This window comes from Toxorhynchites rutilus, chromosome 2 (genome assembly GCF_029784135.1).
Source record: "Toxorhynchites rutilus septentrionalis strain SRP chromosome 2, ASM2978413v1, whole genome shotgun sequence".
NCBI classification, from domain to species: domain Eukaryota; kingdom Metazoa; phylum Arthropoda; class Insecta; order Diptera; family Culicidae; genus Toxorhynchites; species Toxorhynchites rutilus.
The window spans coordinates 192,943,531-192,966,051 of record NC_073745.1 but is presented as its reverse complement, the minus strand read 5'-3'; the positions used below and the strand labels follow the sequence as shown (position 1 = coordinate 192,966,051).

General features: G+C 40.7%; 1 protein-coding gene across 1 annotated transcript; it reads left to right on the top strand.

Moving 5' to 3' along the window:
* The first annotated feature begins 309 nt into the window (after positions 1–309).
* LOC129766553 (astacin-like) lies at positions 310–16,962 on the top strand. Its single transcript, XM_055767126.1, has 7 exons — positions 310–378; positions 2,128–2,176; positions 15,569–15,640; positions 15,698–15,886; positions 15,948–16,268; positions 16,327–16,472; positions 16,828–16,962. The coding sequence occupies exons 1-7, from the start codon at positions 310–312 to the stop codon at positions 16,960–16,962; spliced, it is 981 nt and encodes a 326-aa protein (XP_055623101.1).
* Positions 16,963–22,521: the final 5,559 nt, after the last annotated feature.

Below are 22,521 nucleotides of genomic sequence, written 5' to 3'. Positions count from 1 at the left end.
TTCGTATTTGGAGAAACGTTCGAAGGTGATAAGAGATTCGACTCTCTCGTGTTGATGTACGCGACCCATACGGATTTCCTCGTTTGTTTCTGTCACAACGTGTTTCGAACGAGGCCAGTTTTCTTCATCGTTGTACAGGAATTCAGGTGCTTTGAACCAACGAGACTCCGAACTGGACACGGAGTTCTGGTTCCATTTTGTAGCCTCATCAGCTACATTCATCTGTGATGGGACCCACCTCCATTCGGCCATGGTTGACTCGCTCAGGATTTCTCCTACTCGGACGGCAACGTACTGTTTATAACGGCGATGGTCGGAGTGAATCCAGGACAGAACAGTGCTAGAATCTGTCCAGAATGTACGACACTTATTTCCAGGGTGTGAGAATCTGTGATCATCTTCGCCAAACGGACTCCGATTATAGCAGCCTGCAGTTCGAGACGGGGAACGGAAAGGGATTTCACAGGAGCAACTTGGGTTTTTGACGATACCAAGACACATCGGACTTCCCCTCGTTCCACAATCCGAAAATATGCTGCGCTTGAATAAGCTTCCTCGCTTGCATCTACGAAGACGTGAGGCTCCATATCATTGTAGTTACATCGATCGTACATGGGAAAGTAACAACGTGGAATCGTGATCAACTCTAAACATCGTAAAGAGACTAGCCAGCGTTTCCACCGAATATATATTTCGTGTGGCACTGCTTCATCCCAATCTGAACCACATTTCCATACATCTTGCAGGATAATTTTCCCATGTATTACCAACATTGATATAAAACCAAGAGGGTCATAGAGGCTTATAACGAAGCGGGGAATTTCCCGTTTAGTAAAGGGTGTGTCACATCAAATTGCATCACGGAAAAAACGGAAGAAATTCGCCCAGTAGACCGATCCTTTTGAAAATTTTAGACAGTAAAATAAAAACTATTAAACAACTTTTGGCATTTTCTTTTTATTCATACTTCGAGCCCAAGCCCGTATGCTCGCACCTTCCTCTTTACCCCGTCCATAAGGTTCTGTACAACGTCAGGTTGTAGTTTTTTTGAACAGAAATCCATTTTCTCTTGAAGTCCGCCTCCGATTTGACAACTTTTGGGTTCTTCCGGAGGGCCTGCTTCATAATCGCCCAATATTTCTCTATTGGGCGAAGCTCCGGCGCGTTGGGCGGGTTCATTTCCTTTGGCACGAAGGTGACCCCGTTGGCTTCGTACCACTCCAACACGTCCTTTGAATAGTGGCACGAAGCGAGATCCGGCCAGAAGATGGTCGGGCCCTCGTGCTGCTTCAATAGTGGTAGTAAGCGCTTCTGTAGGCACTCCTTAAGGTAAACCTGCCCGTTTACCGTGCCGGTCATCACGAAGGGGGCGCTCCGCTTTCCGCAAGAGCAGATCGCTTGCCACACCATGTACTTTTTTGCAAACTTGGATAGTTTCTGCTTGCGAATCTCCTCCGGAACGCTGAATTTGTCCTCTGCGGAGAAGAACAACAGGCCCGGCAGCTGACGAAAGTCCGCTTTGACGTAGGTTTCGTCGTCCATTATCAGGCAATGCGGCTTCGTCAGCATTTCGGTGTACAGCTTCCGGGCTCGCGTCTTCCCCACCATGTTTTGCCTTTCGTCGCGGTTAGGAGCCTTCTGAACCTTGTATGTACGCAGGCCCTCCCGCTGCTTGGTCCGCTGGACCAATGAACTTGACAAATTCAGCTCATTGGCGACATCCCGGACCGAACTTCTCGGATCACGTCTAAACTGCTTAACTACGCGCTTGTGATCTTTTTCACTGACGGAGCATCCATTTTTGCCGTTCTTCACCTTCCGGTCGATGGTTAGGTTCTCAAAGTATCGTTTTAGTACTCTGCTGACCGTGGATTGGACGATTCCCAGCATCTTACCGATGTCCCGATGTGACAACTCCGGATTCTCGAAATGAGTGCGCAGGATTAATTCACGACGCTCTTTTTCGTTCGACGACATTTTTCCAAATTTACGAAAAAGTGAAGCATGGCCAACGTGATCTATACACTCTTATCTGATTATAAGCGAAAGCTGAAGATATAATTCCTAAAAATTAAATTTCTACAGCGTTTTTTCCGTGATGCAATTTGATGTGACACACCCTTTAAGCGGAGAATCGCGTTCGAAAAGAGTCTGAACCACATTGCGATCGCCGAAGGTAAATTGAAAAGCATCTTCTTCCATAAACCACTGTAGACCTAGGACTCGCCCGCATTCACTTGTTTTATCGGCAGTAAATTGCTTGCATTTGTCTGTCGCATTTTCTCCCATCACTTCCATTAACTTCTTGGAGTTCGACAACCGACAACAGAGTGTCTGTTCTCTATTCACTGGATACTTCAACTAGAGCGCTGACTGGCATCGTCTAAATCAGCCTTTAGTATTAGGCGGCTCGCACACCGCAGCAATAAGCAACTAGCAAACTGCAGTACACAATATGCAACAGGAAACATATTTTGTTGTTCTTCGCATACCAGAGCAATAAAAACCCCTGACATTATGCAAACAATCGCCTTAATGTACGAAACTTGTCAAAATATGAGCGATAAGTTGCTATTCAACCGACACGCCGTGTTGCTAGCGACATGTGTTGCTCTGTAAAGGCGACAGCGATATCGTATTGCGTCGGTGTGCGAGATCAACAAAGATTAAATGGAAAAATCCATTGGTGATAATATTGCTTATTGCATGTTGACAGTTGCTAGTTGCTCATTGCTCCGGTGTGCGAGCCGCCTTAGGCGTGCAAAATAGCTCACACACAACACGCTATTTGTTTTGAGTAATTGTACGACATGGGAAAGAGAGAGAGGAACGAATTCGTTTTGGGGGAAGTCCCTTCAAAATGCAATGAGGACAATTTGACTGGGAAGAATGAAATGATATAGTCGAGTCAGTAGAGGGAGATAGCGACTAAATGCCCGACTGACTGTTCAGTCGTTTTGGCGGAGAAACTGCGTGAAGAAGCCAAAAGCCATTACTAACTGACTACGGATAGAGTCAGTCGGTTAGTCAGCCGACTATCCTCAGTTGACTATGACTATGCCGTGCGTTGTTGACGGTTTGGTATTTTCGCGCAATTTTGTTGAATGGGGAAGTCTGTGATGCTTGTATTCTCAGCCATCTATGCCACACAGAAAGCTCTTACATGGTCGCTTTCCATGTGGCACTAAACAACGTCGACACAAATGGTTCTGCTGCACTGCTTTCCAACGACTATCGACATCAAGTTTTTTTTAAATTCGAAACAGTCTTTTACTTTATGTCCTATCCTCTGGAATACAGGACAAGGTTTTTGTTGGTTGTCGGAGTTATTGAATACATTGCTGTTTTCTTCGATGACATGCGCGTTTATGAATCTTTTCTCTTTTTGCTGTTCATTTTTGTGAGAACTTTGAAATACAGGCGGAACTATGTGGCTGACTACTGTGACAATCGAAGACATAAACTCCCCAAACGTTGCTAGATCTGGTGATTCGAATTGGCGTTGATATAGTGCCCAATCTAACCGTATATTTGTCGGCAGTTTACCTTCTAACTCATTCAGCAGCATGGGATTTTTCAAGAAATTTTCCATTCGCACTGCATTGAGATGAGCACATAAATTCAGGACTATGAGTCCGAAATTCAGCAACGTCTCTAATTTGTCCGCCTTTGGCGATGGGGTCAATCGTATTTTATTTAGAAGATTGTTTGTAATTATTTCGGGTCTCCCATAGAGCGTGTATAGGGTGGAGAGAACATTTGGTGCAACATTTGGGACAGTTGACGGATGTCAAAGAAAACACTTTACGGCATCGAGAGCACAACCCTTAATGCTTCTTTGCAACCTCATAAGGTTCTTCGAATCTGAATAACCACATATTTGCGTAGAGTTGTTGTAGCTGGTGATGAAGATTGGCCAATCGGAAGGGTCTCCACTAAATATCGGTAACTCCTTTGGAACGACTTGGCGGTCCACCATTGACATTAATAGGTGTACTTGCGGCTAACGAGGTGGAAATAATAGAAATAATAGAGGATTTAAAATAGTCATAGATGGCGTTCCGTTATGATCACAAATCGCTGTACTATGCATAGAATTGGGTGCAACGGAAGACGGGTGTTGGTGATTATGATACGCTCGAGGCGTTGTATAAGTCAATGGATGGCAATTTATTGTTTGCATTGAGTGTAATTTCGGATTCGATTGAACATTTGCTGTACACTGACCTGCTGGTGGCTGAACACTGGATGTCAGGCACGCTCCGAACAATGGACGCGGTAGGCTTACCTCATTCCTTATTGACACTTGTACGTCGGTTGGGTTCGGGGGATGTGCTATAGTAGGTTGTGTTGAGTAACATAAAGATGGTATGGGCTGCATCGCTGACTGCTGAACTGCATCGATGTATACACTGCGCGGCGTCTTCGTCTGTATTTGCCACGCCTGACGAATCTCCTCCGACTGTACGGGAACTCTCTGTACATTTGCGGACGATGTTGCTCCTTGCTGCAAGTGAGTTGGATATTCACGCGGACGATACGGTTCTGATGACGTTGCATTGTGATTCTGCAATCCTGGTAATTGCGTTTACTGAGAGAGAATTAGCTGATCCCCTTACCCTAAAATTTGGTTGGCATATAATGCGCCTAACTGGCATATGCATGCAAAAGTGGAGGCTATATACATACATGGCAAATGCTTACCGAATTAGTTTGGATGAATATGCAACTTTGACATGCTATAATAGCGATCATGTTGAATTGAATTGCGATCTAATGTGAATATATTCATGAATTGTCAAAGCACCAAATACGACTTTTTCCATACTCATATACGATTTATTACAGGCATAGAAAAAACAAATGGCGCAAAATATTTTCGTGAAATGTTTATTATAGCCTCACGAATCGCCATTTTTATATATGAGTATTTATGTTTGTAGAAATAATAATTGTTTGATTGACTTGTGTTGAGAGTGGTATATGAATGTTTAAAATGGCACTGATTGATGTTTGGTGAAAACTGCTGCGATGTGGGTTCGAATTCATCCATTATCATCCACCAGCTATCTCGCGCGGCTATCTGAAATTTAATTCAACAGCAGTTAAAACGCAATATGTTCTTTATTAGGATCTAATATGATTTACTGTTTCATGATTTTCTTCAGCATGCAACACGATTTACTACAGTACTGAATCGATTTAAATTATACGCTTATACGACAAACAAACTGCATCAGCTTAATATACGCATATGATGCGGATTAAATATATTTTACGACAATGTACATCATAAAATTGATGTTTTTTATACTGAATTGTGACTTAATTTGATAATGGTATATAAAATCGAGTTTTTACATTTTATGCGATTTCAAATATACACGATACATACTTTGATTAATATTATATGCGATTATGATTTATTCGGATTTCTTGTAAGACTTGACACGTGCAAAATTATACGATTTAATGTTTGCTGGGCAGTTCACCTGTGGTCATATCCTAGAACATGTCTTCGAAAAGAGTGAGCCAATTTATATCGCTCTCAGCTGTAGAATCGGAAAATTGGAAATAAAATGAAAAAAAGTAGATGGGTCTGGGCCTCGGGCCACGGACAGGAGTTTGACGTAGGGCTGTGATTGTTCGTAGTAATTGCATTTGAATTGAGTTTTTCCATTGTTTAAAAATCTGTAATTTTTACCCTTTTGATACATTAAATGAAGGTCCTGGAAAAAACATCTCATATAAAATTATATACTTGGAACGGGTAGGATGAGGTAAAATCCAGAACCAAATTCTAACACGGACACGAGGTACTCGGCGCTATTTAATTTTTTATCGTTTTATGTTCAAAAATGTGGATAAAATACCATTAAAGCCATTACCACCCTTTTCTTCTATTTATTGAATTATGCAGAAGAGGAGTCATCATTTATCAGTGCATTTTTGAACAAAAGTCTAAATAGGTAAGATCTACATAGATATAAATTAACTGCAGAAATCTAGTGTGGATAAAAATACTACTACTACTCCTACGTTGCCACGTTATCCGGAATATTGTTTGTAGAGGGTTGTATTAACTTTATAGCCAGGTTATGTATATTAAAACGTTGAGCCCAGCATCGGTCCCTAGGGCCGAGGTTGAGATTTTTGATAGGAAAGCGCTGACTGACTGGGACTGACAATTACAAAATAATAAAATAAAAATATATACGGTTTGTTTTCGGATGTTTTACAAAATGTGACTACTTTCTGTGAAATTCCCGCTGGGAAGGGAAATCCCCCGATGTCAAAGTACGTCTCACTAGTACTAATGCCCAAAGAGGAAAGAGGCCGAGTTAAGTGCGCTACACATATAGCGTCACCGTCCCGTCAACTATTCTCTTGGACTTATTTTGCCGACGTCAATGTTGCCGATGATGGTATATGTGAATGCTACCATACGATTTTCATGGGAGAATATTTGACATTTCATTCCCTCACGGTGACAGGACGGTGTTGTGTAGCGCGCTTTATGGTTGTACGTGTAAACCAAAGCATCGCCTGCTATGAGATACAAGTAGTTGTACGTCATGTTCATTTCGGTTGACACTTCTGTTAGATCAATAAGCTCATTTCACACTTGCTTAAGGTGAAGGTGGAAGCTAGCCATTGTAGTAGTATAGGTAAACCCACGTGTAAAAATGGGGTAATAGTGTTTGTGAGAGAAGAGCAAAGCACACGTAAATAGATCAATCCACTTATCAGACTGTGTGGCGCATCATTGACACGAGTCTTGAATACATTTGATGAAAAAATAACAATTCAATACTAAAGTAGAATGTATGAACGATATGTTCCGATGAACAATTGCAAACATAAATATATATAGAAGGTGCATTTGCATATGAAGTAAAATTCTGATTATACGGGAGCGTAACATGAGCAAATTTATAACTCATACGAATTGGGGCTCTTTTGGTATTGTTTTCACATATTCACTTTGGAGAGCCATGACCCCTCTCTTCGTTGGCCGTGGCATTTTGATTGAATGTAATACTTTTCCGTTTACTGCTTTTGAAAGCATAGGCAGCCGTGGCAGTGTTCCGAGCTCTGCAATACACTTTTCTTACCCAATGTTAAAGTTTCTAAAACTTACATTATGGACCCATTAAACGTAAAAAAAAAAATTGTATTGATATCAACACTATTTTATTCTATTGATTTTCATGACATGAAACGCTATGACTCAGAAATTACATTTTATTGAGTGGTTTCTATAGCAGTTTCGCTGATGTTGTCTGGCATCAGTGTCGAAAAAATAACGATGCTTTCACCAACACAAACAAAACCATTGACGAAGATTGAAAGATGAAAATTTAACTTTCAGAGCACTTGCTCGAGTTTTCCGACGTTTTTCACTATACAGTGCGACAGCAGATGAAAATTTAATATCTTGTGAGTAATCGATTAGAGTTTGGTTGATATTATTTGATAGGAAGTGTGCGAAAATGATCATTTTCTTCACACTGTTTCGCAAAATTATTGATTTTCTGGCGAGGGGTGAGGGAGGGAGATGAAAGAAATGAGCGCCATTGTGGCAGCCATTTGTGGCTAGCTTCCACCTTCACCTTAATGATGTATACCACACACTTTTTAGTCGAATTGCTGTCTATTCTCTATTTATACAATAGGTATCTTCAGGAACTGGGACCGACACTGATATTGTGCAAACGCTCTTGATGCGGGCTGAACGGAAAACGCAGCAAGAAAAAATCGGGTCTTAACGTATTAAGTATCGTATGGCCAAGAGTGCTCTCTTGGGAAGTTCGTGTAGCTGCTGTAGAAAATTGATCTTTCGGGTGTTAGGTTCTGCTTATTTATGGAGAAGGGAGTGGAGAACGGACAAGTGAACTCAGGAAAGTGAAACGGGCAAAGAAATAACATAATTACTTCTGAGGAAGACATATATGGGTAACATATTATTAAGATCGTGACTACTTAAGCTGTCATGATCTGACATGTGTGATTATACCTTATCAAACCTCTGAATCAGCAGCCAGTTAAATTCTTTAATTGCATTTTTTACATTACCAAACAACATACTCGATATCACGATATCCTGGACTACAGTTACATATTTAGTAGCAAGCCTAACACGATAAAAACGTGAATTCAGCACGAATTGATTGGACAACATACAATACAACAACTGATTAATACCTATTATCTGCAATTGAAGAATAATGCATAGTACGCATCGACTCACATTGGAAGCTAACGCCCGGATGTAGATAAAAAAAAAGCTCGTTGCGTTGTGGGGGAAACGAGCTAGTAAAATCGAAATAACATACCCATTTTTATCGTCAAATTGTTACCTTTTTTTCCTATATTACTGTTCATCTTTTAAGCAAAAAAAAAAAAACTGGATAAATTTCCTTTCAAACTAAATAATCATTACATGCCTCATTTCCAATTTCGTAGAGTGACCACCCTATACAGAAATCAAAGACGTAGTCCTTTACTTAACTAATTTACTTATACTTATATATAACTAATTTAATTATACTTTACTAATTAAACTTTCTGAAAATAAATGAGATTGTGAAAAACATCCTAAAGATCGATGTTGACACAATCAAATGCTTACGTTTTGTATACATTTTGATTGCTTCAATTTTTAAATTTTGATTGTACCCCATGCTTAGGGTGGCCGTCTCACCCCGTCCTCCCTTAAATAAAATCGGTTTCAAGACGAGTTTGGGTTTGTTGAAAAGCCTCAAGCCTCTAGTTGCTAATAATAACATAAGGCGTTCTAATTATTAAAATGTTTTTAACGCTAAAAGTCTAAACCAAAATACCTATAATTGAGGAAATTTCTTCAGATCGTGGTACAGAAGTTTTGAATTTCAATGAATGATATATTTCAAAACAAAAATTAACATGGAAAACGTAATGCAAAAAGTACCATTTTTCATTTTTTTTAATAGTTTTTAGATTGTTTTATTATGTGGAACCTGCTCACTTGTACCAATATTTACTTTGAGCACTTTATTCGTATTTAGAAGGCTAGAAATATCATATAAGCTTCGCTTGTTCTCTAGTCAAACTTTTGCCTTACGTGCTTTAGTTGAAGCAAAATAATCCACAATTGCATCTAATGTCGATCGAGTGAATTGCCAAGCCATTGAGTCGGGCTTGGTTCATTTTAGAACGTAGATAATTTTTAATCAATTTAAGTTTGTTGAAACTGCGTTCGCACGATGCCACTGTAACTGAAAGCGTCAGTAAAATTCGTAGCGCCTTCTCAATGTTAGAATAAAATACAGTAGAACCCCGATTATCCGCGAAATAGTCGGGCTAGGCCATCGCGTATAACGAAAATCGCGGAAAATGCAATATAAGACTAAAAATAAGGTACATACACGAAAAATATATATTTTATCATGTAAACTATATTTCATCAATACAGAAATTTTTGAACTATCAATCTGTAAGGTCGTGTACATCAGTGATCAGATAATGTGAAAGGCATGACCAAAACAAAAAAGCAAGACTCTACCACTCACTAACAAATTTCGGGAAGGTTTATAGATTTACTAGGAAACACTTTCGCGGATAATCTGCACCGCGGATCAACCGCTCGCGGATAATCGAGGTTCTACTGTACTTCAAGAGAATATCTGAGCAAAATGTCCAAGATACCTAAAAACATCGAAAATTTCAGATCAGGGAATAGGTCCTTCATCAGCGTCTTGCACATTTCCACCTCTGATATAAGTTCTTTTGTTTCAACATCTGAAGAATACTTCCGTCCGAAATTCGACGTAACCTTCTTCAACTGATCCATGCTTATAGATGTTAATTAGTCCCTCGTTATAAATGAAAAATCAGTGGCTATTACATGGGCTAAAAAGTTCCGAGATTTTAAATGAAAAAATCGTTTTTTGTGCAAAGCTGTATCTATTTATTCGAGGCCAATACGTTTTTTGCGCTTAGTATAGCGAGTAAAGGATTGTATCCTGTGTTTCAAACTAACCGGGCAATTAATGGAACACAGGTTTGCATGCGACAGACCGCCTCTTCCAACGGCTGGTCGGCGGTCGAGTCGGATCGTGCCATCTTGGCGGCTTGGGTGGCCTTGATTCTCTATCCTCGTTAAATGTGGACGTTACATTGACCTCAGAATAAATTTTGAAAAACGAAAACGAAGAAAAATATTTATAATAGAAGTTACGCATATATACCCATGATGTTTTTCCCACGCCACATTATTTCTAGCCTACTACACTTTTTCTGAGCAGTTGTTTCTGTTGCAGTTATTTTCTGGGGCGATTTATTTCGGCCACGCAAATATTCATCAAGTGGTGCATAAAAAGTTAGCTTAAATGAGGGGCGCATTGACACAAATAGATGGGGGGCTTTATAAACCTTTAAAACATGTAAATCCATAAGAATATCCTCTAAAAGTACTGTAAATCATGAAAAAAAAACTTTATTTATATGTTTGGAAACATTTCAATACCTGATTTTACACAGGTGTGCTGAACTAGAACATAAAAAAAAAGTGGACAAACCTTGTTCATATTTTCGACTGACTGACTAACATCAAATACCCTACTCCAATTGGCAAGGTTTTCTAGAGTTTATCTTTAACCCTTTCAATACGGCAGTGTGCTCCGTCGGAGTGCTACCGCTATACGGAGCACTGCGCCGAAAAGTATGCACATTGCGCTGGCACACACAGCTCATCGCGCGGATGTCGTCTATAGACTACACTCCTACACACAGGTCGTCGCGCGAACGTCGTCTATAGACGACGCTCGTAGCGAAAGGATTATGCTCCTTGCTGTAGTGTTTACAGCGAAATATTCCCCCTTATTCCACGCGGCGAGTGACATGAGATAGCAAAGTTTCTCGCATCATTGTGGAAGCAACCTTATTTTTAAACTTCTTTTTGATACCCGAGTCGATAACGTATGAGGACACGACTTCAAATCTCACCTAGTGACAAACTAGAGTCACGCCATTCGCCTACGGGAATGCATTGACTTGAGTCATCTCACCTCATTCGTCGCGCGGAATAAAGGGGACTGTTCTCTGAAGCTTGTGTGCGGAGCAATGCGTAATCGGTGTTCTCTATCAAACGCTGACAATTTATTATTTTTGAATTATGTATGAATAATGTTAATGAGCTATTTTGTTGTTGATGGCACTTACGTTCCCAGTGAAACTTTTGCCTTCTCAACGTAGGTATTACTTGCGTTATTTATAGTACTTAGTTGAGATTTCTATGCCTAATAACACGCCTTGAATGTATACTGAAGTGGAAAGCTCTAGAATACACAGTGTAAGTCGGAAGAAAATTCATTGACAAAAATGAATTCGGGTTCGATTCCCGTTCCAACCAGAACGGGAATCGAACCCGAACCCCCGGCGTGATAATGTGGGACGCTAACCACTCGATCACGGGAGCACTTGTTGTGATTTATCTTGTGTTAATAAGAAATTATTGTATTTTTAATATACGATATTTTAAATATTTACTTTCACTTCGTCTTAGATTTAAAACAAAACATATTCCTAATTCTACGTTTCAAAACATATTTAGATACATTAAAATCGAAGTGACATTGAACTTCATTAAACGCACGGAAGCAGCTGGACAAAGGACAGTTTTGCCCGTACGAAGTTCTATGCGGCCGTATCGCCAATAGTTGTCTTTCGCGGAGCTGTCTGGTGAGCGCGTAAAGCCGTATCTCGCTGATTAACTCCGCACAGTCGATGTTTCCGGACAGTAAATCAAAGACAAACAGGCGTTGAATTTTCTTCCGCCTCACCGAAAGCGTTTCTATGTCAATAAGCATGCAGCGACTTTCGTAATCAGGAAGATGAGCGGGATCATTTCATGGCAGTTGTCTTAAGGCGTAGCGAAAAAAACAGCGTTACACTTTTTCGATCCTGATGATGTGCGTTGTATGGTAAGGAGCCCACACGCATGCTGCGTATTCAAGAACACTTCGAACCATTGAGCTGTACAGAGCCTCCAGCGTGTACGGGTCACGGAAGGACTGCGTGTTCCGCCGAATAAACCCTAGAACAGCGTATCCTTTTGCGATGACGTTGTTAATGTGCTCGGTAAACTTTTGTTTGATGTCGAGAATTACCCCGAGATCTCGAATGGAGTTAACGCGATCGATAACAGCAGAAATCGATGATGTAGTCATGAGACAGAAACGATTGGCGCCTTGTAAATGTGATTGTCTTGCACTTGCTGATGTTCAACTCCATGCCATTATCAGCACACCATGCAACCAATTCATTCACGTCAGCTTGTAGAGCACAGCAGTACACTATGGAAGAGATTTTCCTAAATATTTTTAGGTCATCAGCGTAGAAAAGTTTACCAGACCTCAGCCGGCTGGCGAGATCATTGACGAAGAGAATGAAAATCAAGGGCCCAAGAACGCTCCCTTGAGGGACGCCAGATGAAATATGATATGTACGGGAACGAGCACTTCCAACTCTCACGAAAGCTTTTCTATCGGTTAGATACGATCTGAGCCACTCAGTTATCCATTCAGGAAGTCCAATATGTTTGAGTTTCGCGATAGCTAGTTCGTGGGGGACTTTATCAATAGCTTTCGAGAAATCAAAATAGATAGCATCTACCTGACTGCGACTTTCTACAGTTTCTGACAGAACGCTCATGTAACTCATCAGATTTGAAACGGTTGAACTTTTCTTCACGAAACCATGTTAAGCATCAGTTATGAACGAATGAACCGCATTAAAGAGACTCCGGTGGACGAGTTCTTCAAAAACTTTAGCAATGCAGCATAGTATCGAGATTCCTCGGTAGTTACCAATGGCGTGAACACTACCAGACTTGTGGGTTGGAGTGATCGATGCCATCTTCCACACCTCTGGAAACCTATGCTCGCTCAGGGAACGGTTGAAGATTATGCTGATAGAGTTTTCAATGCATCTGTACATTCCTTTAGAAATGCTGGAGGTAGACAGTATGTACCGGCACCCTTGGAAGCGTCAAGGTTTTTCAAAACTGCAGCTACGTCATTTGGAGCGAAAGTTAATAGCGGAAGGTTTATGTCAAACGATGGAATGTTTCGACCAGCCGCTGAAAAACTGGGAGTGTCACGATTGTGCACGCTACTAAAAAAGTCCGCGAAAAAGTCAGCGATATTCTCGGTCGAGTCCACAGTAGCTCCATTATGCGTCATTCATAAGGGAATTCGATTATTATTTTTCAGGTTCCTAATGTAGGACCAGAAAGATGCTGGATCACGTTTCAAATTCGATTCGGTGCGGTTGTTGTAACTTCGAAACGCGTTTTCTTAACATTCATTGTAAAGCGTTCCAATGTGTTTTAATCTATTCCTGTTGCACGAAGATCTTTCGCGGAAAAAACGTTTACGTAATTTCCGAACGTTATTACGAAGGTGTCGTAGTTCTGGTGTCCACCAAGGGAGTTTTCAGTGAACTGCGGAACTCCTGTGTTTTCGTGGAACTTGATCGTCGAGTATGCCAAAAACCTTTTCATAGAACAGTGTAGCTGTCTGGTCTGTGGATGCGTCGCCGAGTATAGCATCCCAGTCAACCGCCGCAAGCAGGTCATTAAGCGCTACGAAGTCACATCGTTTAAAATCGAAATCATCAACATCACTTACGCCGATAGGGTTTTGATTTCCAGTCACGATTTCAAGTCGGAGAACAAACGGGTTATGGTGAGGGTCAATTTTTAAAAGCGAAGATGGTGGATCTATGAGTTCTACATAGGTAGATTCACTCACAAAGGCCAAGTCAAGAAGACGTCCGTTTGCGTTACGAACTGAGTTGATTTGGTGAAATCCGGATGTGAGGATGGATTCTGCAAATGCAATTTCTGATTCGGTAGAGGCGTTGCTTGGCAGGTAACTGTTGCAGTCGTTGTCGAAACACCATGATAGATGTGGGAGATTATAGTCGCCAAGTACAACAATGACGTCGTTTGCGGAGAACAGGTCGCAAATCTCTTGAACAGCAGCTGCGTGCGATTCATAAATATCAGGACGAGAGCTCGGGCGAATATAAATTCCGCAGACGTAAATAGTTGTCCCGGGAAGACTAATAGAAACAGCCGTTTGTTCGAGATGAGTACAGTTTGTTAATGTAACCGCACAACACCAAATATCGGATTTAACGGCGACAAAAACGCCACCGCCGCGTTGTAGAGTGCTTGTGTTGGCATTACGGTCACAACGAAAAATGCTGTAGTTTGATGTAAGCTCGGCGTTTACTACGTCTGGGCTCAACCACGTCTCGGTCAGAACAATTATGTCGTAGTCACAACTCGTCGTTTTCCTACGGAATTCGCTAGTTTTAGTACGCATGCCTCGAACATTTTGATAATAAAGTGTCAAATGTTTTGAGAATAATGTCACCGCAGTGTCAAGATTGGAAGGGCAGATGATTTGATCGACAACGTGCAAGCTTTGCGTAGATGACACTAGTTGGATAACAGTACTGTTTGGGGGTGGCGGAGTTGTTACGTCGACGTTGAGGCTCCTGGGTCGGCTATCGGCGCTGGTTTCCAAAAATGCCGTGAGTTGGAAACATTGTCCTCAAATACGCGAAATTCGATCCCCTGCGGCCAAGTAGAGGGGTCCATTGCCTTGGTTTTTAAGTTTGGGTTGATACCCACCTTAAACGGGTGAAATTTTCGACAGGTACATCCAAAGTCTACTCTCTGTCCTTACGGAGGCAGCAATAGATGCCCCGTTTGCCGTCAATATTCAGTCGGATAGCGAATATTGGCCGGATAGGCCGGATACCGGATATCAGTTTCATCTCTAATTTTTACTACCACGAAGTGATACTCGTTTACTTCAACGTTGATTTGATAACGACATCCAATAAGATTCCCCATCCGAATTCCGAATACAGAAGTGGAGGAAACACGGCGTTGTAACTTGGCTAAAATATTTTTTATCTAACGTTAAACGTTTTGAGAATTGATTAGGAACGTGATTAAGGATGCATTACATTCGGTACATTCCAGTATCCATGAGATTGAATCCATAGGTTAATGAATCTAGTGAAAGTTCGAGTAACAGCATAAACGAGCGCTCATATTTCATGGCCGGTTTTGTGTAATTGATGTGAAATAACGATTCATACCATTTACATCAATACATTTTTTGAAACTGACTGTTTTCAATGTACAATTATTTACATGAAAACCGGCGTTGCATTCGAACTTTCGGTTGCAAAACATACAAAGACCCGCGAAGACAAGCAAAACAAAGTCTACCCCATAGTGATGAATATACGGAAAGAATATTTTATCTAATTAGTCAACTCGTTAGCGTTTATCGATACAAATTATGTTCATTTCCACATTAATTAGAAAATTCCACTTCTTGTTGATAAATGAAATATTTTCAACGGTGCTTCTTATCAATTTTTTTGTGAATTGAAAACCGATGTGAATGGAAATCGAGTTTGAATGATACGAATATAAAAGAAACGAACAACAAAACGCAATTACAGTTGTAGCATAACTTTTCTAAGAACAGCATGGCTTTAGCAGGTTATTTTTGTCTCGTGGTTCTTCTCGGTGTTATTCATGCTGATTACTATACTCCAAGTGAAGAAGTTGGTTAGTAATTCCAGAGTATTTTGACTACCAGTAATAATGATTTTTTACGAATTCCAGGACGGGAATTGGCAAAATATGATCGAGAAAATGATGAGCGATATCCTTTTGAGTATGGACTTGGGTACTATTATCAAGGAGACATAATGCTTGTACCTCCAGAGGACGCCCGAGTCTCTATACCGGATTCATTAACTTCTTATATATGGCCCAATGGCACAGTGCCATATGAAATAGCAGGAAATTTCTGTTAGTTATACTGACACTATCTTCAATGCTTATTATAATCAACTTTTTTTTGTTATTCTAGCTAGAAGTGAGTTAAGAACTATCCGTAATGCTATGAATATGTTCAGACGGTATACATGTGTTCGGTTTGTTAAAAAAACGGATGATGATGACTTCTTCGTTACAATTGTGAACAACAATACGGGATGTTATTCATATGTTGGTAGACAGTCTAACAATGATTTCAACCTGATCAATTTGCAAACACCTGTGTGTTTGATGGCGGTCGGTACACCGGTACATGAAATGATGCATGCTATCGGGTTCTATCACGAGTTTGTGCGTCCGGATAGAGATGAATATATTTATATAAACCGTAGCGCTTTGCTTCCAGAATTACAGAGTGAGACAACAAATATTCTTCTGGAAAATATTCGTTTTTATATAGTTGTTTTTTTCAGCCGATGAAGTTTATAATGATAATTTTGCAAAGCTACAGCCACAAGATGGTCAAACATACAACATTTCATATAACTATGGAAGTGTAATGCATTATTCACGTTACGCAGGCGCAAGGAGTCGTGAATATCCAACACTAATAAATAAGGTAATGAATTTCGCTTTTCGGGAACTTATTATTATATAAATTAATTATTCACTATCCGTATTGGCACACCAATTTCTTCTTCGTATTGGCATTTTTGATGTTTGACGCAGGTAATACACCAGTCTATGAAGTTTATCACCCTGATTCTGTATTCCGACGAATTTACATCCCGTTTTAAAGAGATATTACAATTGAGTTCGAATTTGTCTATTTCCTAATTGTTCTACTACACAGGGAATTAAATTAGCCAAGTTGGTCGAATAATTTCAATTCAATCGAAATAATGATTCGGGTGATTTTATAAAATCTGTTAGAGATATTTTATACAACATCTAAAACGATCCTATCTTTTCAGAAACCATATGTTGGAGACTTTGGTAACGAAAATGGATTCGCACTCACCGATGTCATGGAAATTAATTTGAGATATAAATGCATCAACAGAGATAGAATTCCGAAGCCCTCCACATCCTTTTTCCAAACGATGTAATTGAAATAGAGTTAAATTTTATCGACCAGCATAATACCCTCAATAAAGTGTTAAATAACTTCCGTGAAAATTTCAAGGTTATTGTTGTGATATCCAATAATTTATATTTCCAACACGTTGACTGCCACGTCAGTCAACGTTCATATATCGAATAAATTCTAATTTTCCAGTATTGCGCTTCACATTGCTGTACTACGATATCAGCACGTGGCCTGACGGGAAAGTCGCTATAAAACCGCGAGGCACTCAACGTGTTAAACGTTGTAGTATGGACACGGGCTATTGGTGCTATATCACTGCAAGTTAAGCAGCACACTGTTATAGAATTGTTAATTTTTGAACTGATAACTCTCATTATTTCTTGGATATTGCTTCCAGTGACTTTTATTCATTTCTTCTACTAACAAGAGACAGGCGATGAGGTAGTGTCAAGTCCTGGATTGAAAAAAGTCAAAAAAAAAAGGTCAATGACGAAATGAAAAAACGTTCTTTCACGTTGGGAGAAATCACTATCTCATGGATGGCACACCAAGTTGCGCCCAGCCTAATCCTTTCGTATATGGCCGAAGATAGGCCAAGTTTGCCAAATTTCAAGCATACAGCGAACATATTTCCGAAAAATTGCAATGTAATGAGCGATTCGAAAAGTTTAATTTCAATTTGAGGAGCGAGGAACGTGGAAAACCGCCGGAAACGATGGGTCAACTCAACAACTCGCAGCTCGCAAAACAATTAAATCAAGCTTTATGTACCAAAAAAGGACAGAATATCAGAAATGGCAACACAGAGTGTTTTTTCTTGATGACAATGTCTCGTCACACCGAGCAACACTGGCGAGCTTGTAATTTTGTATTTACTTTCTGTGTTAAAACTAGCTCATTCAGCAGGGTCGCTCCCCCCAACGCTCACCTCCAACCACTAGATGTCAGTTGGGAGCTGATGGGAATTCTCCATTGTGTTCTACACACGTCCACATGGGCTAGGGTCCTCAACCACGTTCTAACTCCCCCACAAAGCCTACGATGGTTCCTTTTCCATCAAAACATATCGAATTCTATTACTCATATATATTTTAACTTTGGAAGAACCATTCCAAGAAGAATATACGTTTTATTATAAGTGTTTTGTATGTGTATTTTTTCCTTATTTTCCTTACAAGTAGGATTAGAATATTCTGACGTCACATTTTTCATTTATTTCTTGCGCAGTTTTGAGCAATGTGGTTCTGTTTGTTAGATTTCCTGGTTGGTTTCAGGGTTAGCTGTGTCATCCACGTTTGATTTTTCTTTCTATATTACAGTAACGTCTAGTCTGTAATACAAAATATTATTACATTATTACATATTATTATTACAAAACATATCGAGATTATTGTTGCAAAGCTTTACTCATATTACTCATAGCATACGATTTGTTTTGCCCAATCTTATAATTCGAATTATTTACTGTCATTCAGTGTGAATTGTCTTCCGCTGATGTTTTTTTTTATCCAAAATATATATTTTTATTAAGGCTCATATGGCGTCAGACTAACGAGGCCGGGAGTTCAATTTTTCGACAATTTTTGTTTACAACTATGTTAGTAATATGTAACCGATTACTCCCGGTTGGCTCGAGGTTAGTATTACAAGTGTTCTCATAATTGGGATGTTGCAGTCTTCAATGCGTGTGTCCGACACGGGATACTTCCTATTGGGATGCAGCTGACCGTTAATCTTCCGCTGATGTTATACCGCTGAGGTTATTCGATCGCATATTTCAGAGTTGTTATTTCCAGTTGATATCTGTATGCATTCACTAACTTCTTCATCTTCGTCAAAATCAATATCTTCAATTCTTTAAAATTGCCCATTCTGTACACTGATAACATGTGACACTGTGACACATTCTTTCTTCTCCGATTTCCGGTACAACTATCCGAGTCTCAATGGCAGTTAAAGTAGGTGATATTATTACTGAACCTTTCTTCGTTACTTCCGGTGTTGGACATTGGACAATTCTTATTTCTGCTCTATTTGAATGACATCAGCTTCACTCTGAAATGTTTCAAACTTTCGTACGCAGATGACTTCAAGCTTTATCATGTGATAACTTGCCAAGAAGACGCTCAGTTCCTCCAGCTGGAACTCGATAGCTTCTCCGACTGGTGTGCAATAAACCATATGAGTTTGAACGCTGACAAATGCTCCGTCATCTCCTTCGCTCACAAACGTATTCCGTATTCTCGTTCGACTACACTATTGCCGATACAGTTCTTAATCGGGAGGATAAGGTTAGGGATTTGGGCGTGCTCTTAGATTCAAAGCTCATTTTTAAAGATCATATAGTTTACATTACTTCCAAAGCTTCGAACTGCTTGGACTTCATTTTCCGTGCTGCAAAGAAGTTCTCAGACATCCACTTTCTGAAAGTTTTGTATTGTTCGTTAGTCCGATCTATTTTAGAGTATGCTGTTGTTGTATGGGCTCCGTACTATCAAAACAACATTTTTTCCCCTGTTGGGTGTGAACCACTGCGTCCATTATTTTGAACTATTGCGGTATACCCCTTTTTTATACCACACTTCAAGTTTATCTACTACTTATTGATGAAGGAGTAGACTGAAAGCTATAGTGTTATAGGTGCCAATCAGGAATAATCTGTTTGATAAAATTTATAATCCTGATCGACGACGCAGACCAAAATTCCTTGGGCTCCAGAATAGCTTTATCAAGGTGTTGAAGTCTGCGTCTAGTTAGAGCTCCGCAGTTACAGAGCAAATATTCCGAGGTTTCGCTTTCGGCATTACAAAAGCGACAAATATCATCTTGTGCTAAACCTATGTTCAGAACAACATACAACAAACAGAAGCAATAAAGGGTGTGTCACATTAAATTGCATCACGGAAAAAACGCTGTAGAAATTTAATTTTTAGGAATTATATCTTCAGCTGTCGCTTATAATCAGATAAGAGTGTATAGATCACGTTGGTCATGCTTCACTGTCAATTTTTCGTAAATTTGGAAAAATGTCGTCGAACGAAAAAGAGCGTCGTGAATTAATCCTGTGCACTCATTTCGAGAATCCGGAGTTGTCACATCGGGACATCGGTAAGATGCTGGGAATCGTCCAATCCACGGTCAGCAGAGTACTAAAACGATACTTCGAGAACCTAACCATCGACCGGAAGGGTGTGTCACATCAAATTGCATCACGGAAAAACGCTGTAGAAATTCGCCCAGTAGACCGATCCTTTTGAAAATTTTAGACAGTAAAATAAAAACTATTAAACAACTTTTGGCCTTTTTTTTTATTCATACTTCGAGCCCAAGCCCGTATGCTCGCACCTTCCTCTTTACCCCATCCATAAGGTTCTGTACAACGTCAGGTTGTAGTTTTTTTTGAACAGAAATCCATTTTCTCTTGAAGTCCGCCTCCGATTTGACAACTTTTAGGTTCTTCCGGAGGGCTTGCTTCATAATCGCTCAATATTTCTCTATTGGGCGAAGCTCCGGCGCGTTGGGCGGGTTCATTTCCTTTGGCACGAAGGTGACCCCGTTGGCTTCGTACCACTCCAACACGTCCTTTGAATAGTGACACGAAGCGAGATCCGGCCAGAAGATGGTCGGGCCCTCGTGCCTTCAATAGTGGTAGTAAGGGCTTCTGTAGGCACTCCTTAAAGTAAACCTGCCCGTTTACCGTGCCGGTCATCACGAAGGGGGCGCTCCGCTTTCCGCAAGAGCAGATCGCTTGCCACACCATGTACTTTTTGGCAAACTTGGTTGTTTCTGCTTGCGAATCTCCTCCGGAACGCTGAATTTGTCCTCTGCGGAGAAGAACAACAGGCCCGGCAGCTGACGAAAGTCCGCTTTGACGTAGGTTTCGTCGTCCATTACCAGGCAATGCGGCTTCGTCAGCATTTCGGTGTACAGCTTCCGGGCTCGCGTCTTCCCCACCATGTTTTGCCTTTCGTCGCGGTTAGGAGCCTTCTGAATCTTGTATGTACGCAGGCCCTCCCGCTGCTTGGTCCGCTGGACGAATGAACTTGACAAATTCAGCTTATTGGCGACATGGCACGAAGGTGACCCCGTTGGCTTCGTACCACTCCAACACGTCCTTTGAATAGTGACACGAAGCGAGATCCGGCCAGAAGATGGTCGGGCCCTCGCGCCTTCAATAGTGGTAGTAAGGGCTTCTGTAGGCACTCCTTAAAGTAAACCTGCCCGTTTACCGTGCCGGTCATCACGAAGGGGGCGCTCCGCTTTCCGCAAGAGCAGATCGCTTGCCACACCATGTACTTTTTGGCAAACTTGGTTGTTTCTGCTTGCGAATCTCCTCCGGAACGCTGAATTTGTCCTCTGCGGAGAAGAACAACAGGCCCGGCAGCTGACGAAAGTCCGCTTTGACGTAGGTTTCGTCGTCCATTACCAGGCAATGCGGCTTCGTCAGCATTTCGGTGTACAGCTTCCGGGCTCGCGTCTTCCCCACCATGTTTTGCCTTTCGTCGCGGTTAGGAGCCTTCTGAATCTTGTATGTACGCAGGCCCTCCCGCTGCTTGGTCCGCTGGACGAATGAACTTGACAAATTCAGCTTATTGGCGACATGCCGAACCGAACTTCTCGGATCACGTCTAAACTGCTTAACTACGCGCTTGTGATCTTTTTCACTGACGGAGCATCCATTTTTGCCGTTCTTCACCTTCCGGTCGATGGTTAGGTTCTCGAAGTATCGTTTTAGTACTCTGCTGACCGTGGATTGGACGATTCCCAGCATCTTACCGATGTCCCGATGTGACAACCCGGATTCTCGAAATGAGTGCACAGGATTAATTCACGACGCTCTTTTTCGTTCGACGACATTTTTCCAAATTTACGAAAAATTGACAGTGAAGCATAGCCAACGTGATCTATACACTCTTATCTAATTATAAGCGGAAGCTGAAGATAAAATTCCTAAAAATTAAATTTCTACAACGTTTTTTCCGTGATGCAATTTGATGTGACACACCCTTTATTCTAGTCGTATTCTGAACACCCATGACTTCCTCCGAATTCGTACATTTCGTACCAATTATGGCTATAATGAGCCTATTAGTAGTATGTGGCGTGCGCTCAACCGTTGTTTCCATGTGTTTGACTATCGCTTGTCTCGTCACGTCAGTGAGAATAGGCTTCGTGGAGTGCTTGGAAATACTAGCCTAGTTTTGAGTTAGAATGAATCGTATTTTTGTTAGGATTAATATTGTGTCATTTGGACTGTATTTTCTGTTGACGCAAAAGATGAGCAGGTTTTATGACCATTTTAGAAAAAAGCTTCAAGCACACTAAAATGGGCTTTTCCCTGCTCCAAATAAACAAATAAACGCATTTTCTGAGTTGAAACCAGCTAATAGTTATCACGTTCCTTCACCGAGTTCAATTTTGTAAGAAAAACCGACAAAAAACTTTTTAACATAATTATATTTACGCAATTTTTACATGTTTTGAACACAACATCGCGATTTTGATAATTTTGTTATGTAGTGGAACTGGCGGAAATATGGACAGGTTGAGGAGAATTTCGCTTGTATCGGTGGAAACT

Bases quoted from the DNA above. Each gene is read 5' to 3' on its own strand.
- LOC129766553 (XM_055767126.1), top strand. From the start codon at position 310: ATGGTCGGAGTGAATCCAGGACAGAACAGTGCTAGAATCTGTCCAGAA. The intron at 379-2,127 runs GTGTGAGAATCT...ACACCCTTTAAG, and splicing joins GTACGACACTTATTTCCAGG to CGGAGAATCGCGTTCGAAAA. The intron at 15,641-15,697 runs GTTAGTAATTCC...TACGAATTCCAG, and splicing joins TACTCCAAGTGAAGAAGTTG to GACGGGAATTGGCAAAATAT.